General features: G+C 35.7%; 1 protein-coding gene across 1 annotated transcript in view; it reads left to right on the plus strand.

Moving 5' to 3' along the window:
• The window catches only part of PCDH11X (protocadherin 11 X-linked), an 81,281-nt gene that overhangs the window by 44,793 nt on the left and 18,454 nt on the right, over positions 1-18,034 (plus strand). The window contains exon 2 of the mRNA XM_075162695.1: positions 5,969-6,552. Coding sequence (XP_075018796.1) covers positions 6,013-6,552 — 540 coding nt within the window. The 5' untranslated portion in view covers positions 5,969-6,012. The remainder of the gene's footprint in view (positions 1-5,968; positions 6,553-18,034) is intronic.

Raw genomic sequence — 18,034 nt, forward strand, 5'->3', positions numbered from 1 at the left:
CAAAACTGTTTCACTGCTAATAGCAGGGCTATCTATTTCCTAGTGTTACCAGGATATAAATAAATTTGGTACTGCATATTCTCACAGTCTTCTGAAATCAGTTACAGGATATTTTAAAAATATTTGCTGAGTGGTTGCTAGATGCATTTTCCCAAACATGGACTGTACTTACTATTTTAGTAGAAAAGAGACTTCAGCTTTACAGGGATTCATTTGAAACAATTAAAAGAAATTATTCTTTATGCCATATATCAATGTGATTGAGTTCAATTTGTCCATTCAGCATGCTCACTGCCTGTTGTGTATTTATAGTTCTGTTCACTGTTTCCAGCATCTTGATACAAGTTTTAATAAACAGTCTTCCTATTAGTTCCTATTAATATCAGGAACATAGAAATCTGTTTCACTAAGAATTTATCAATTGCTTGTTTTCCACACCTTGGCTGCTTCTTCATGTGGCTGCAAGAATCTGCCTTTTGGTCATTAACTTTTTATTTCTTCAAGTGAAGAGTTTTTCTTATCCCCTGTGATGGAAAAGTAAAAAAAAAAAAAAAACAAACAAAAAAAACAACTAAAAATACTTTATTTCTAAAGCAGTGAGGATTCTGAATCAGAAGAGCATGCAACTGTAAGCAAGTTCTGGCTCATGCTTACTTAATTCTTTTGTTGACTTAAATGGATGTGGGGTGATGTTTTCTCCTGGTGATAAGAATTTCCAGTTTCATTTTGTTCATTACTGGGGGAAAAAAAATCAAATTAAAGAAATCTCATTGAAGTCAGTACCATCACGCTAATAAAAAATAGATCAAAGAATAAATCAGTCCCTTAGTGGATTTAGAGTAAAATCATATGAGGGAATGTATTTGAAAGCCTTGATAATATAACAAATTGTCTGTTTCTCTTTGAGGTAGATCTTTTTCTTTGAATACAATCATGAAATATACTATGTAGGGAGTGGATCCTGTGGATAAATATTGAGGGCTGCAAAATAATTTAGGTTTGAAACATTATAGTGTGAAAACGAGTTCAGGTGGTTTGTTATAATTTGTGCCTGGCCTTAAAAAAATGAGGGGGATTCCTGTCAGGTATCATCTTGGTAGTGTTTCTTGTTGTCATCAGAAATGGTAGGAAATACCAGTGAAGTCTCTACCTTTTTTTAAAAAGTTAACTACCATCAAAACAGCTGGTTCCTTAAATGAAACATGGTATGTGTGGTGACAAAGGATAGACATTGCTGTGTTCAGCTATGTTAGTGACTTACAGCAAAAAGAAAACCAACCGAAAACCGACAAAAAACCAACCAAAACACCCAACACTAAAAATCTGCAGTACCAGAAAAGATCCTACCTAACAATCCAGCGGCTGACGTCTACAGGATAAAGTTGAAATCTATATCACCATGATTCAGAAATTCAAAACCTCTGGCATTCATTATAGAACTGCTTAATTATCAATGGACACTTCAGAGAGAGCCTTTGTGAACTGGAATAGTTGCAAATAGCTCACTCTTCAGTTAAATAGCATTATAATTGTATTATTGACTGACAAATAGAGTCCATGCCATGGGGATCTTTTGCTCTGAGAAACACTGTTTTAACAGAGGGATTTGAGTACTCCTATTTAAGAAGTCCACAGTGGATTAGCAGCAAATGAAAGGGATGTTGTATTGAAAAAGTGTGGTATACTAGCTGAATTTGTCCACGTAATTAAAATAGGTTCTGGAATATGAAGATAAGAATGGGAGTGATGTTTTCAGAATTTCTTCTGTATTATGATTTCAATATTTGGATATTGATGTAGTGTTGGGCTTCAATGTAATATTCCTAAATTTTTAAAATAGTCTATAATACTTTTTGCTTAAAACTTGATATAGCAGTTACAGAATATTACCACAGCTTATTTATTCCTGCTCTAAGTCAAATCTGAACCCAGGTATCAAGAAATAGTGTTGCTTTTTCATCTGAAGTGGACATGTGGATTCTTTACTGCATTCACTACTTTTCTGTGATCCTCTTAAGTAAGAAATAGCAGTCAAGTCCTGTAATAAGCTACAGAAATTCTGACTCAGGTGGAACCAGGTAGAGCCTTGTATGTAAAGAACAGATTTAGATTCTACCTTCACATCATACTCCATTGGGTAGTTAAAGTTTTTATATTCTGTCTACTTTTCAAGGTATGATTTGACAGCTGCTAAATGAAGATAATAATGAACAATGATAATATTTAAATTATGCCATTAATATTTAGTATACTGGACAAAAGAGCAGGTATATTTAAGTGCATAGATAACTCAGATGAAAGAGAGCAAATCTCAAATATTCGCCCTCCCCCCCCCCCCCCCCAACTCTCCATCCTGTCCATCTGGGCCATTTGCCGTACTAGTTATGGAAGTCAGTAGTACAGATATCAATGCATTCTTTTGAAAGATGGGAAAATGGCTTGGCAAGCTTTATGTAACCTTCTGTTAAACAATTTTATTTGTTTTTAATTTTTTTTTTACCACCTTAAAAGTGTTAGTGAGTGCTAGAGCTTATGAAAGGTCATTTAGAGTTGGACTACTCTGTTTAGCCTTCTGTACTTTTTTTTGCCTCTATACTCCAATCATCAAGAAAGCCTGTTTACACACTGTACTGTGACTACCTTTCTGCTCCGCTCCTTTCTTTTTTCCTTTTTGTATTTATATCTTGTCTGTCTGTCTTAGATCATCTCTAACTTTTTCTACCATCTGGTACCATTCACATGCTCTCTTTTGACAGTTTCTCTTAATGTCCTGCTTTGTCCGACTCTGCCATTTCCATTTGCAGTTTCTTTAGCCTTTCCTTTGCTTTTGGATTTGTATTTATATTGTTTTCCCATTTTGTGGTATGTATATTTATGATATGTAGACATATATGAGAGACATATTAAATATTGTATGTCATTAGAAATACCCTAATTGCATAAATGTCTTTCAGGGTGGTGCTTCGTTGCTAGAAAGTACCTCAAGCTCTTTTTCTTTGCATTACTGTTGCTATAGTATTCCTATCAGTGCTATGGCACAAATGACAGGCAACATACAGCTATGACTATGTAAACAGGTTGCTTTAAGAACAACACTTTCCCGATGGCATAAGATGTTCCACTGTACATCTGAGAGAGAACTTGAGTCATGTTGGGGTTTTTTTCCCCTTAAAGGCCTACAGCTCTAGAACAGTTTTTGAAGGTTCAAAACTGTTCCTAGAATTGTTTAGAAAGACAGGTAAAATAGTGTATTCTATAGAAGTTCAAGAATTTTAAGTCGTTGGTTGCTTTTCTGTTTTGAGACAAAACAGTTTTCTGTTAAAACTCATAACACTACCTATTACGTGTCTATACCCTTTAGTAGTTCAGGAGAATCTATGGCAGTAGAAGACATTACAAAAAGTCATGTTAGCATTTATCTATCAATGGTGTTCTATTATTTCCATGTTTTAATGCATTTTCTTTAATATGACACGAAAATATTTTTAATAGAATGGCTTAAACTTTGTTTCATTTTAAAAAGGCAAATAAAAATATGCATAGTAATGTAATGCTAAGAAGTTCCACCCCGCAGTTTTCCTGACAAACCTCTTTGAGTCCTGCTGTTGTTATTTCATAATCCCTAGAAACTCCACTGCAGTTATAACTGGAGTTATAGGAATTCTTATCAGTTATTTTTAATATAAGTTATCTACCAGTACTATCACAACTTTCAGAATTGATTCGGGAAATTTTTTCATGAAGTCTTTAGACTGTTCGATTTGTGTACTTATCCTCAAATTGCTTTGTAAAACTTGATAGATAAACCACAAACTTATGTTTTGAGTGTGACTAAAATTTCCTGTATCTTCAAAACTAGAGAGAGAGGAGCAGTGAAGCGTTAATAACCTTGTTAATAACAAAAAGTTTTTTTTTTTTTAATAGCATAAGATTATTTATTTGGAAGATGTATATATGTGACTATACAATATTTTTATATTATTGTATTTTATAGGCAATCCTTACATCAATATTGCCACAGAAGAATTTGGGATAGAGACTGGAATTTGGTTTATATTTATGATTGGGGGTTTTTTAATTTCCTCTCCTCAGAAATGAACTGTAAGTTTAAAATAACACTCTGTAAACATCAGGATGTGAAGGTTTTTTTTCCCTGTTTTGTTGTTTTTCAGTTTAACTTCTAGTAGAGAAGAAAAAGTGCTTTCCAGTGTGCACGGAACATGCTGCCATTCTGAAACTTTGCTTTGAGGGGAACATTTAAATAGCAATTCTTCATTGTAACCCGTACATTTTTATTGGTGTTTTGCATGGAAACAATGTAAATATATTTATTTTAGTAATAGTGGATACAAAAATGTACTTTCCTGAAATAAGAGCTTTCTGCAGCTTAAATGTACATGGGCAGTTACTTAAGTGGAGTGACAACTGCTGGAGATGTGTTTACAGAAATGTAAGACAGTTAATAAATAAAATCATAATAGTCAAACTAATATATTTGTACAATATCACCACAGTTCTTTAATGAAAGTCATGCCGCTACTGCAGTGTTACCATTAATGATAATCAGTATCTGCTGATGACTTCCTTATTTACATATTTAGAGCTTAATATTATAATGGATTTATAAAATAGCTGTTTATAGTACACTGTTTCATCACTCCTGAATGCTTCTTTAGTGTTGTATTGTGCCTGACACTGAATTACTAAAGTACTGCAAATAAGTCAGTGAATTACTAAATACTGCAGGTAATGCAGTAACTATGCCACATAAACTGCATATCCAGTTCTCATTCATGTCAGCAAGCGCATTCAGGTTAATTGAATTACTCCAGTGAGGAATGCCTTTTTTTGTAAGTGAAGACTTGCAGGATTGGATTTTTATTTCATGTTGCTCCTTTTGTATAATCATAGAGCCAGAAAATGCTTTACAGTTAAATCATGCTGACGTGGAAAGATACACCTTGCAGATCTAGTTGGAATGTTCTTTATCTGTTACTTACTCCCAATCAGAAGAAGGTTGCAGAGTTCAAATGGAATAGCAATATTAAGTGTTCCTAATCTGTTTCACTGCCAAGTCAAATGTTTTAATTTAAATTACCTTGAAAGTGGTACTGCTGAAAGGCAGTAACTAATGGGTGAAGACAATTACTGGCTTCAGTAGTTTCTTCAACCACTGCAACTTGATCTGCAGGACTAAATCAACCTGTGCTATGACAGGGAGAATAAAATCAGAAAAGGCAGGAAAAAAATTACATTTCTACCTGCACAATGAAAAGAATGTAGATGAGTTAGTACAGGTGTATTTGAAACAGATGCTAAGCTGGTAGGAGCTAAAATTTCATTAACTAAAAAAATCATTTTAGATGAAACTCTTGAACGTCTACCTTACAGAAGTCCTATCCTAGATTATCCGAAATTCTGGAAGGGCAACATTATGCAAAGATTAGGCAAAGCAGCATATTCTATATATGGAGTTCAATGGTGTGTTTTTCTCTAAAAGTTCTCAGCAGTAGGTATAGAGATCTGTATGTACCTATAAGTCATCCCATTCTACTTCCATCTTTCTTGAGGTTGTTAACAATCTTGAGAGGAGAATATATTGTTATTCAGAAACTAGGTTGAAAAGTACAAAATTTTCTTTTCTTCAGCCCAGAACAAATCTGCGTCTCACTTCAAAGGTTTTGGTATCTCGAGTACTTAGCTCATATATGAGCAGACATCACCAGATTTAAAATTATACGAAATTGCTTACAGTTCATTCTCCACTTTTAAGTAAAAAACTTGTGCAAGAAATTTTATATATTTTATGAAGGATTGTTAAGTCAAATATCACTTTACTAATAGGGTTTTCAAACAGTTGAGGTTATTTGCTATAGAAAAGGCACTCCTTTCATGTCTCCATCACTTTAAGAACACAGCATTCTGTAAATTTTTAAGAATTTTTCTTTCTTTCTTTTCCTTTTTCCAGCTACTCGTGGTGTTCTACACGAATACTCATTAGTCATTCTGGAGATGGACTTGCTGTCTGGAACCTACCTCTTGGCAGTCTTATTAGCCTGTATTGTATTTCAATCTGGCGCACAGGAGAAGAATTATACCGTGCGGGAAGAACTGCCTGAAAATGTCCTCATTGGCAATTTGCTCAAGGACCTCAACCTAACGCTGGACCCAGATGTGCCCCTTTCCTCACCGCTACAGTTCAAGCTTGTGTATAAGACTGGAGATGTACCATTAGTACGGGTGGAAGAGAACACTGGTGAGATATTCACAACTGCAAACCGCATAGACCGAGAGAAGCTGTGCTCTGGCATCTTTAGTGAGAATCGCTGCTTTTATGAGGTGGAGGTTGCTGTTTTGCCTGATGAAGTTTTCAGACTGGTCAAGATCAGATTCCTAATCGAGGATATAAATGACAATGCCCCCCTCTTCCCCTCAACAGTTATTAACATCTCTATCCCTGAAAACACAGCAATTAACTCTCGCTATTCTGTCCCATCTGCCATCGATCCGGACATTGGTGTGAATGGTATTCAACATTATGAACTCCTTAAGGTGGGTTTCTTCCATTCTTCTATGTTACTGTGTGTTACTGTCTTCCCACAAATGTTGCCAGTCCTCATCAACCCAACAGAAATATGAAGCTGTGTACCACAGTAGTGGTACACTGCAAATACCCATCTTGAAATGTTAATCTATACCTTTGAGTGCATTCTAGTGCATCATATCTTCACTTTGTGGAAAGCAGTTTATGTATGTGTATGTCCATCTGTGTAACAGTGTGATGAAACGTGCATGTCTTCATGAACTCTTCACCAGCATTCAGAGTGTTTGTACACTTTGGCTAACAGTCGTCTTAGCCCATTAAAGATGTGTTCTTATTACCACCAACATGACAGTGCCAAGTGCAACAATATTTTGCATTGGGTTTATGTCTCCCTCTTGTGTGACTGCTAGATTTGAGCCGTAGAATTTAGCCCAGAAGCTTATGTGATGTGATGCTCATCTCTATACTGATGAGCTATTCCAGAATGAAAAAGAGTTCATTTGTCAAAGCAGCTTTGTAATGTTTGGGTGGGCATAATGTCTGGGCTGGAGAAAGCCCAAGATATGCATGAATGCAAGGATAGCAGTGTAAATGGCCTTGTAAGAGCAGATATTTCATATTCTTGCTTCTTTTACCCTTTCTAGCAAATCACAGGAGAACTGCAATTAAGGAACAAAAGAATAACAAGTAAACGTGGTGTGTAAGAGTGTGTGATTGCTAAATAAAGGATTACTTTCATTTAAGTTTACTTAAGTAGAGAGTTTAGAACAAGAAGGGAACTTATCCTAAAAATGTTGGGTTATTATGTGGGAAGCTGAAAATGTTTTCACTTCCCTTGATTTGGAATAGGGAACTATTGGATAGTTGCTTGGCAACCAATCTGACACCTGACAATCGTTACTGACTGGAAGAATATATAGGCCAATATATTGCTTGAAAGCCTAGTGTAGCCTAGGAATTTAAAACTTTTCAAGAACTTACTACAAAGTTTGAGGTCTTTGTAGTAAGGTCTTTGAAACTTTTAAATTCCTAGTTTATACTGAGAGCAGACAGATACACATTTGTGGGTTGTTTTTTTTTTAGATAGCTAACCAGAGTGTCCAGTAGGATGCAGTTGTCTTTGGCATTTTAAATGAGAATCTGGGAAGCGAATAACAGCATATTAAATAAATAACAGTAGGAGTAGAAAATAATAAAAAAGCCAGGCCTACAGACAAAATGTGGCAAAATAATACATGGTCTGAGTAGAGAAATGTTAGTTAATATATCTGAGAGAAATGTGCTGTTATGCTAGGAAAAGAAAAAAAATAGAAAACAGCAAAATCGGGAGTCCCTGGGATTGAGTGAGCAACAGTTCAGATCACCACAATAGCAGTCTTGTTTTGTGAGTTTATTTTTGGACTGTGTGTTCAGAAACAGTGTAACAGATCAGCAGAATGATAGCATATTTGTATCACACAAGTGGGAGCTCATCTAAAATACAAGCTACAGCTCTGTACCAAAAGTAGTGTAGGGTGTAAGACCTTGTCTAAACATCTAATGTGAGATGAGATGGTCTGCCAGAGAGCCCGGTTTCACTGAGAGATATGCAAATAACTTAAAAAAAAATCTGGTATTTGAGTTAGGAAATAAAAAAAAAAGAAATAGAAAGAAAACCAGTTACATCTTTATTCCAGTGTCTCTGAAAAACTGCTTTTGCCACATAAGGGAAAAAAAGGTGATGTGGATGAACACACAGAGGTATGGACTGAAAGTTCTGAATTCTTGTGTTAGATATGCCGCAACCAAAATAATTTCTAAAATCACAACCCTATAGACAGATCTCCTAAATGAATTAATTGCATTTTTCTCTTGCATGCCTGTTGGTCAGGTACTTTTTGAGTAATAAATTCACTGCCTTCAAATAAGCCAGCAATTTCACACACCTTGGAAAGTATCTGTAAAACCAAGAAGCGGTTTATGACAGCCGGCCACTATTTGGAATAGTAATGCCCAGATGTTATTCCATTGGTAGTTTTTACAATGTTAATACCAAAAGTGATCATGTAAGAAGAGGGAGGAAAAAGTAGTAGAAATGAACGATTCTGGTGAGCAGGCAGGGAATGTAGCATATACAAAGATCCATCTGTCACTGGGGAAGAATAGGGAGATGAAAAAGGAAGGGAAGAGTGATGATGCCTGAGAATTCTTTCCGGAGTAACACTGAAATACTAGGAGGGAGGGTGACAGGCACACAAGGATGATGTTGCTTGCCTTTTCTCCCAAAACGCTCTTCTCATGTGCGTTATCTTATGCTGTTTTTTGGGGTATGCTCTGAAGATACTAATGTTTTCTGGCTTGTGATGTGTGTTGACCTTCTCCATCCTTTTATAACCAGCAAACAGGAAAGTGGGGAAACTGCAGCATGTGAAACTGTCTTGCCTTCTGAACAGGATGAGTCTAGCAGGGCTGATATGGCAGTGTTGTGGGAATTTTGGGAAGCACTAGATATGAAGGTGATGGGCAGGGCAGCATACTTGGAGGATGGCAGAGGAGTGGGAGATGATAAGATATGCAAGTCACTTTGTAGAAACACAAAGGCTGATGCTTTAGAATGCGTGCAGCACAGAGTGAAGTATGTTGCTCTATATTTTAGAGAAAGTAATAGCAAATTGACAGCAAAAAGCTGTGCAATGAAAAGGAAGTTCTTCAGTTACTTTAACTTTTTAAAAAAGTTTCGCTAAAATATGCTTATTGTCTGTGTGAAGCCAGGCCTATTTTGCCAGAAGATAAAGAGATTTTGCCATAACAATTTTTAAAAAAGAATAAACTTCTCACTACAAACCCAGCTGAATAGTTTGTAGGTCTGTAACACATTTTCAGTAACTCTGTATCTCACTGGGAAGGTAACTTTCATGTGTCACAATATTTCCTCACTTTGTTACACTTGCCTTACTGCCCCTCTCAAAGTGTGGGAAAGAGGTTGCTTGTGATTTTGTATTCAGTTTCTTTTGCAAAGTAGATGATTAATGATAAGATCTTTTAACTATATCAGAGACTTTCATGTTATTTTAATCTGCCATCTCTTTCTAAAAATCCTTCTAAAATAGAAGAAAACAAAACATCGTAAAAAAGGTATTCTTGTATTTTGGGTTCGGCATTACTTGGAAGTTTCGTAACACAGTATTTCATATATTTAATACAAGAGAGCACTTTTCTATGGAAAACAGTGTTTTTAATTTTTTTTTTTTGAAGGAAGATCCAAACATGTCTTTTGGATAGCTTTTCAGTTGCACTTACTGTTTCCTTATTTAGAAAATGACTTGCATCAATTTGCAAAGAAATACAAAAGATCATGTTTCTCGGCTGAAATGCCCGAAGCTGACCCTGGGTAGGATGATATTAAGGGTTCAAATGGCAAATGGTAAACAGTGTTTACTATGAACAAGGCTAGAGAGGGAGAACTTAATTAGATGTGATTTAAAAATAAAAGAAAAAAAAAAACATTTAGAATGAGAAATGACTCCAAGTCTAGATTGGACAGAAAGATGGCATAACACTCATAGTAGGAGGTGATAGAAGGGGCAGCTAAGACAGATAGTGAAGTAGTTCAGACAAAGAAATGGCCAGATGGGCAAACAATGATTTTATCTCAGTTGAGGTAACTACTTAAAGTATAAACTGGGAATGATAGGGAAAAAGAGAGACAGGCATTCATAAACAGAAGTGATATGTTAAAACAGCAGGATGCAAGAGCAAATTTTAATTTGAAATGTTAATAAGCAGTGATTTCTGATTAAGGATGAATCTACAAACACTAATGTTCTGGTTTAACCCCGGTAGGCAGCTAAGCCTACGGGTCTTTGTTCACCTCTTCAGGGCATTCACATTGCTTACATACTGATGTAAAATGTGCATTGTGTCGGGCAATACCACCACAGTGTTAAAAATACTTACATGCTGTTGTTGATTACACTATTTCAGTACACTTATATTTGAGTTCAAGGGAAGCTAATATTCAGTATAACCTGATTAATACCCTTAGAAATTACAGGTGTCACAGGCCGCTGCTTTGACTATGGAGACTTTAGTGTGAAGCATTTCTTTGTTGTTTTAGATGTTAAAAACGGGAGCTGTTTCAGAGCAGGTTTTGAATAGAATTCCAGCTCGGAGCACTGTAATGGAGAGTCACGTTCATCCGTCCAAAAGGATTCGTATAAGTGCATGTTTTAAATTAAATTCTTTTTATTGATTACTTAGCATTTCTTGTCAACTAGTATACCACATACACTAGATGTTGCATAGGCACAACAATACCCAGTTTTCAGTGGAGTAGAGTGAAAGCATAACTCTGCTCTTACAGGAGCACAGCTTTTTCTTCTGTGAGCTAATTCTGTGTGCTAATAGGTTGTTGCTCTCATCTCTTACAGTTTGGGGGGGAAATTGGATTGGTGTTAGTTATAGTTCCATTACTTTTTCTTATTACAATAATTTTCCTGTATTTACTTATCAGAAGCAGCTGGTGCATTACTTCTGGTATAATATAATAATCTCTTTGTAGCTGTCAGTTCATACCTCTGTAATCTGACAAAATAGATTCTTACTCAGTCTCACAACATGTCAGTCTTGCCTCTGATGAGGAGAGTTACCTCTTGCTACTGTAAATCATCTCTTGTGATGTCTTTCAGTAGAAGCTTTCCCCTTCTTTCTGATACAGTTTATCAATTCCATGGCCCGTGGAATATGGAGATCGCAAATCTTCATCAGATTTCAAGCCTGCTTTTGCAACTAGGTTATTTCTGAGCCTCACACTAGTTCTGGATCAAGTAACTAATGTCACTATGAAAACTGAGAATGGAAAGAGATGTGTTTTATGTAAAATGAAACCTAGGAAGGTAGTTAAATCAAAATTATAGAGTAAGACTAGATTTGTAGTTACATCAGAAAATGAAATCATTGTTAATAATCATGTCGTAAGCAGCGATACAGATTTGATAGTCAAAAGCCCTAACAGTAGAGGAGGACAAACAAAACTTTTCTATGGCCTATTTGTGTTTTAATGTTACACCAACGCTATCTGAGTGGTTCAGTACACAGGTAGAAAGGAAGGAAGCACAGTTAACGTCCCTGCAAACTCAGTGCACAGTGACACAGACTTATATTTTCTTAACACAGGTGTTCACCAGATGGTCTTCCAGATCGTCTTCACTGTCCCAAGCATCAGCTGCTTGAACCTCTCATTTCTGTCCTTTGTTATGCTTTCATTTCTTTAAATGGAAGCTGAAGCAGCAACCCTCACTTTTACTTTCAAACCATGTTTGAATGAGGGAGCATCTCAGATAATTTTACTGAAATTAACGTGGATGGTTCTTCTATGTAGGCTTCAGCAGCATGAGAGGACAATGAAGTGTTATATTGGCCCTTTAAATAGGTCACAGAAAGCCTGGGGTGGTTGTTATCAACATCTGCCTTCTGTGAAAAAACTGCCAAGATAGAGCTTTTTCTGCATGTAAACTGACATTTATTAATATTGTCAGGTCTTACTGAATATTGCAGTTAGACACTAATAAGATAAGGTAAATTCCAACTTCACTACTCTCCCGTTATCAAAAATCCTTTGTAAATTTATAGTAACCCACCAGTACCAAAGTATTTTTGCACTTTCTAATTTCTTTTTTATTAGCAACCCTGTCTAGTAATTGTGTAAGGGACATATGGTTGAATTGTAAAAGGTGGCTATTCAAGATCCCAAGAATTTTCATTTTACAAACTTACATATACTCAGGAAAATACATGATTCAGATAGGAAATTTCTTGACTTCCTGATAAGATAACAACAATAACTTTCCAGTATTTCTTTCTTGTCATTGGAGAAAGGCTAATTGGTTAGTGATATTTCAAGATTCACAGACACTAAAACAAAAATCAATTACATGCATATTGATGTCCCAGGTAACAATAGTACTTATGTGTTTGAACGTAAAACTGAGAAATGATGGTTTTGTTAAAACAAATCCTAGATCTGACAGTGCTTATATACAAGGTAAAAATAAGATGTATGTTAAAAAAGCATTTGAGGGTTGGTTTTTTTGTTTGCCTTTTTTTTTTTTTCTCCTCCCACTGACATGTAGCTTAGACTGAGATTTTGAGTTTCTGCTTGGATGGGGGCGTGGCTTGTTTTTCTTGCTTTACAGTCCCTTGATTGAATTAGCGTAGGGATTTAATTCAGCATAACTTTGCAGGACAGGTTAACTTCCGTGTTCATTGTAATGGCTCATATGGATTATATTTCATATATTTGCAGAAGAGTACTGTGTCTTCTTTTCCATTTCATGTACCAGTATAGATGGGGAAGTAATAGATTTAGGGAGTTCAAAAATAGATTTAGGAATTTTTTTGCTCTGGAGTTGCACTCCGGTCAAGCTCTAAGGTCACCCTCTAGTGCCTGTAATTTAATTAATATGGAGAGTTGGACATGTTGTCTTTCTAAGGTAACTTTTAGCTGCCCTTTAGAAGAGAGAGGTTTTCTCGGGCAGGCAGGCTGTCTTTTGTATGATGCTAAGTACTTTTTTTCTTAAGTCCACAGTGGCAGCGGGGAATAGGTCAGAACTGAAACATCTTTCCCTTTCTGCTCCTGCTAGAAGATCAGTGTATTTGTTTAATGTTATAACATAGCTTCAGTTTTTTCACATGGATGGTTCCCTCTCCTTGTCTTTTCCACTGAGATGTGGACAATTACCATCTGAAGTCACAAGAATTTCAGCAGTCTCTTGAAGATTTGTGAATACTGTTTGCTGAGATGGCCAACTTCAAGTAGATATTCGTAAAACTTAGTTTATCTCCTTTAATATACATTTTTAGAGATTGACGTGCTGTTTCAGATTTCTGTTACGTTTTGATGCACCTAACTTCCTAGTAATTTAGGATTTTTTATTCTGTTTGTTTTATTCTACTCAGGAAGTAGTCATGTGCTGCACAACAGGGCTAGATTTGAAAGTCTTCAGCTATAGGGAAGTTCAGGCGTTTGTAAAAAGGCTCAATTCTTTGAAAGATTGAGCCTTACAAAGTGTAAAACTATTCACAAATACATAACACTTCCTGCCGATTATGTGGTTTAGTTAACGTTGCCCTTAGTACCTTTGTGTAGAGTTTCAGATGCTGATTCTCTGGAGCTCTGATTGGGGAAACCTGAGGTCAGTTGGCTTCAGGTGAAGTAATAACTTTGATACAACAGTTTGAGAGTTAACTTCATAAGTAAGTGTCCTTTACTCTAGAAATGAGTTCTTGAAAAGAAAGTATATTTTCAGAAGCTAATGATTTTCCTTTCACTCAGGCTTTTGTCTGATAGGTACAATTAGGCCTGACAACAGCTTTGTTTCTGAACTTGTTTTATGCAACAGTCCCCTCTCCCCCGTGCATTTCTGTCTTGTTTTCACATGTATACTAATCTAACTTACCCTGCACAACTTTTATTTACCCCAGTACTTTGCCACGAAAGAAACCTGTAGTGAACCTATCCAATAAAGATTTAGGTGTGCACAGCAAGTGTTTGATAAATGCTTTAATGGACACATTAAATGACTTGGGACAGGATATATTTAGGTAACCCGTTATGTTGCTCTTGAGGGAAGAGAGGGGAAAATCTGTTAGTATTGCAAATTGTAAAAGTTCTTAATGTTAAATAAATCCTAATATCAAAGATGTGCAGAATTTTCTTGTTACCAGTTTCCTTCTGATAGAAAAGATACATTGAAGTAATGAGAAAGAGTTCAAACAGAATGGACTAGAGAGTTTACCCAGCTTTCAGTTTAGGTGAAAAGTAATTGGCTCCCTACCATAATCTCTTTTGTCTAGGTCAGGTAGTTCTGGGTTTGTGGATAACATGACATGAGCTGAAATAAGCTATAAAATGAGATACAGAAACTTGAGGGATGCTTATGAGTGCTAAGTGGCATCCTAAAATCTTGAAAAGCTCCCCTGCAAATGTATGGAAGGGAGAAATAACTTTCATTTTGATCTTATTTTCTATTAGTAATTACAGGAGAACTTGGAAGGTGGACTGAGGGAAAGAGAAATTATAAATATTTATAGGTAGAATTCTTATCCCTTACATTTGTCATTATCCTTGGACACATAGTGAAATATATATGCTTCTCACTCTTTTTCCAATTACTTAACTTTAGGAACATAAGGAATTAAAAAAAAAAAACAACAAACAAACCAAAATCTCGTCACTTTACATAGCTGCCTTACCTCAAAATCTTTTTACATCATCTTTGCATCATAAGACTATTTTCATTATTTTATGATGTAGTTCAACATCCAGCTTCTTACAAAGCCCTCTTCATTTACCCATTTTTCTTACTATCCGAAATACCAAAGTATATAATCCTTATGAGAAGGTTTTGTAGTAGAATAAAAATATTGCTTAGTAGTAATTTGTCTAGAGAGATCCGGACAGACAAGTGGTAATCTATGAACATTGTTTTGAAAAAGTCACTGGGTAAGATTTTTAAAGGGGAAAATATCTGATTTGTGTTCTTACAGCTGTGAATTAGTGTCTCTAAGTGGATAAAACTCTACTACTGACTGCTGGTAGTGAGTCAAGAGTCAAGGCAATTGCTTCTTGTTGGTAGATACAAGGCTCCTTTAGGGTGGTTTATGGCATTATTACTGTAAAACTGTCAGGTTCCATTATCCTGATATCCCTTTGGGGGATTGACTGAAGACTGGAGGAGAAAGTCTTGCTTCCAGGCATAGTGTAAGTTCAGTGAGTTAGGATGAGGGACAAGCTGGTGTATCTTTTTGCATTCAAGGCTCTGATTTTCACACTAGCTGTCATGAAACAATAATATATAACTTAGCATGTCTCTGTGTGGGAAGGATGATAGACTCAAGCTGGAAGGCACAAATCTGTCAAATGGAGATCTTCACTTCATCTATCTTATATGAATATTATCTTTTGCTGATGTCCAGACAGATCAGTATGATAGTTAACACAGATTTGGTGATGCTTTCTGAGCCTAATAGACTAAGGATTTGTTTATGTAGTCCTCTTGAAACCAAGTATATACACAACACTTAGAAATTAATATTTTCCCAAAATACATTGAGTAAAAACTTCAGTTTCATTTATATGGAAAGATATCGCCAGTGATGCAATCTATAATGCTCTCAACAGTAAACCACAATAAAAGCAGTAACAAAAACCCCATGTATCTCAATAAAATTATAGTTTGGTTTGCATACATGCGTGATATTGGAACTGCAAATATGCAATGTCAAGCAAAGTTACAAAAAATGTGTGGTATTCTTAAGCAGTTACATTGGAATATCCTCATGTGAATGGCGAATTTTTATGTTTACTATGCAATGGCAATGTAATGCACCTCTGAGGAAAATGTATAGAAAAGTATTAAATATCATGTTCAAAATCAGTTAATTTGTATTTCATGTTCAAGTGACTTTACCAAACTTGACTTAATTTTGGTTTTTTTTATGAATACTTTTTAAATCTTTACAGGTTGTCAAAATTTCTAATGTTGGCAGTATCTGAATTGACTACAGGTGTAAAATGTATGGCAGAAATAGTGTTTTCCATATGTCATGTGTGTGTTACAAGTTTTAAAGTAAGCTCACTCATTAACTGAACTTTCTGAAAGTCTTTGAAGGTTTCACATAAGCAACAGTGTACTGAAAACTTCTTTTTGCCCTTTTCTGTACGTTTAGATGCTGGTGATGGTTACCTGGATGACAGTTTTTTTTTTTCTTTTCATGGGCTTATTTGGTTTGGGATAGCTATATCTTATGAGCTACTTGGAGGAAAGAAACAAATCAGTGTTACAAGCTCAAAATAAGTCTGGCTTAAGAGAATTTGAGACTTGTGAGGGTTTATAAAGCCTGTGAACACAGACAGTCAAAAATATTTCAAAAAGTGCTGAAGGGTCGTTGAAGATGAGATTTCTTTTCCACCAGTTAGTTGCAAAAAATTATTGGCTAAACATTTTATAAGTGCAGACAAACAGTAAAATTCTCTAGGAAGATCTCTCTGAAAGTTAAAACTGAAGCCATGATTGAGTTTTACTGGTCACTTGATCAAGACTTCATTCGATTTCAGTAGAAGCTGCCTTGAGTCTTTAACTTTTCCTTGTGTTATGCTTGCCATAAAATCCTCCTCAGTTTCAGAGGATAAGAAACTATTATTTTTATTTGATTTGGCTTTCTCTATTTTTGGCTTTCTACAAGATGCAAGCAGGAAGACAACAGTTTTAATTGGATATCAGTACAGAGTATGCTGTTGTTACAGCTGCATGTAGATTTCTTGTGTATGTCAGTACTTGGAAAATTAATTTGAGTTAGGATAGCAGAAATGTGCACTGCATCTCAACATATTTCACACTCTTCCTGGGGCATTTATTTAAAAATATATGTAAGTAAAAAATTCTAAATTGAAATTTTAATTTCTACAGCTATCATTAGCTTTCCTCATGACAATCTAACATGGAAATTCAGTCTTGGAAAAATCAATACCTTCACAGTCTGAAATGAAACAAACTTATCAGTGCTTTTAAGGAGTAAGTGCTTTTATCAATTATAAAAGCAACTCCTGATCATTGTTTAACCCATATATACAGTTTTTAAAATCAGAAAAGATTTGAAAACTGTATATGGAAATGAACGCCAAATTTGCCACTGAAGTACTCAGGTGAAGAGGACGACATCACTGCGTGCTTTCCTAAAGTATTAAGATGCTCTTGATGCCTTACAGTGTAATGAAAAGCACAAGGACACAGAAGAGTGAGGAATTCAGCAGATCTCTGCTAAGTTTTCATGACTTGATGATGATTTTCAGGCAACTTGCAAAAGTTTCAGCGGCCTCAGATTTCATCACGTTCCTGTTTGCCATTGGTTTTATACTTCCCTAACCTGTGTGTTGTTCCAAAAAGATAGCAGTTGTTTGCTCACTTGTAATTGTGGAGCTTTACCACAGTAAGTTGTTTGCAATGTTTTAAAATGGTAACAGATTCGTGTCGTGCCACAATGCGTTACTGTGTTTTTCACTGGTAAGTCTGGGAATCCCCACGCAGTCATCAGCTGCCATTTCATAAATGTCTGTCTGTCTTTCCTATTGCATTTACTAGTAGGTTCTTAAACAGCTAACTGCTTAATACATCGTTCCTGGAGTAGTATTTATAACTGTTTCATTTTTAGCTGTTTGTCATCTTTTTTTTTTTTTTTTGGAGCTACCAAATACAGCTAGCAGGACACAACACTGATCTTGCAGCTGTCCAACGAGCGGTGTATAAGCCTATTCTTGACTCTGTGATAAGTCACCTGATTTCTTTGTGTCTCTCTTTCCTGTGCTGTTGAAAATTCATCTGTCCTACCTGCTTTGCATAAATCAGGGCCCCACAAAATACTTAGGGATCAAATATGACCTCCAGGTTTCTAACTGTTATATTTCCCCAGATCTGATAGGTGAGAACAGTGCTAACAAACTACCTCTTCTGG

The sequence above is a fragment of the Calonectris borealis genome, chromosome 13 (genome assembly GCF_964195595.1).
Source record: "Calonectris borealis chromosome 13, bCalBor7.hap1.2, whole genome shotgun sequence".
NCBI lineage: Eukaryota > Metazoa > Chordata > Aves > Procellariiformes > Procellariidae > Calonectris > Calonectris borealis.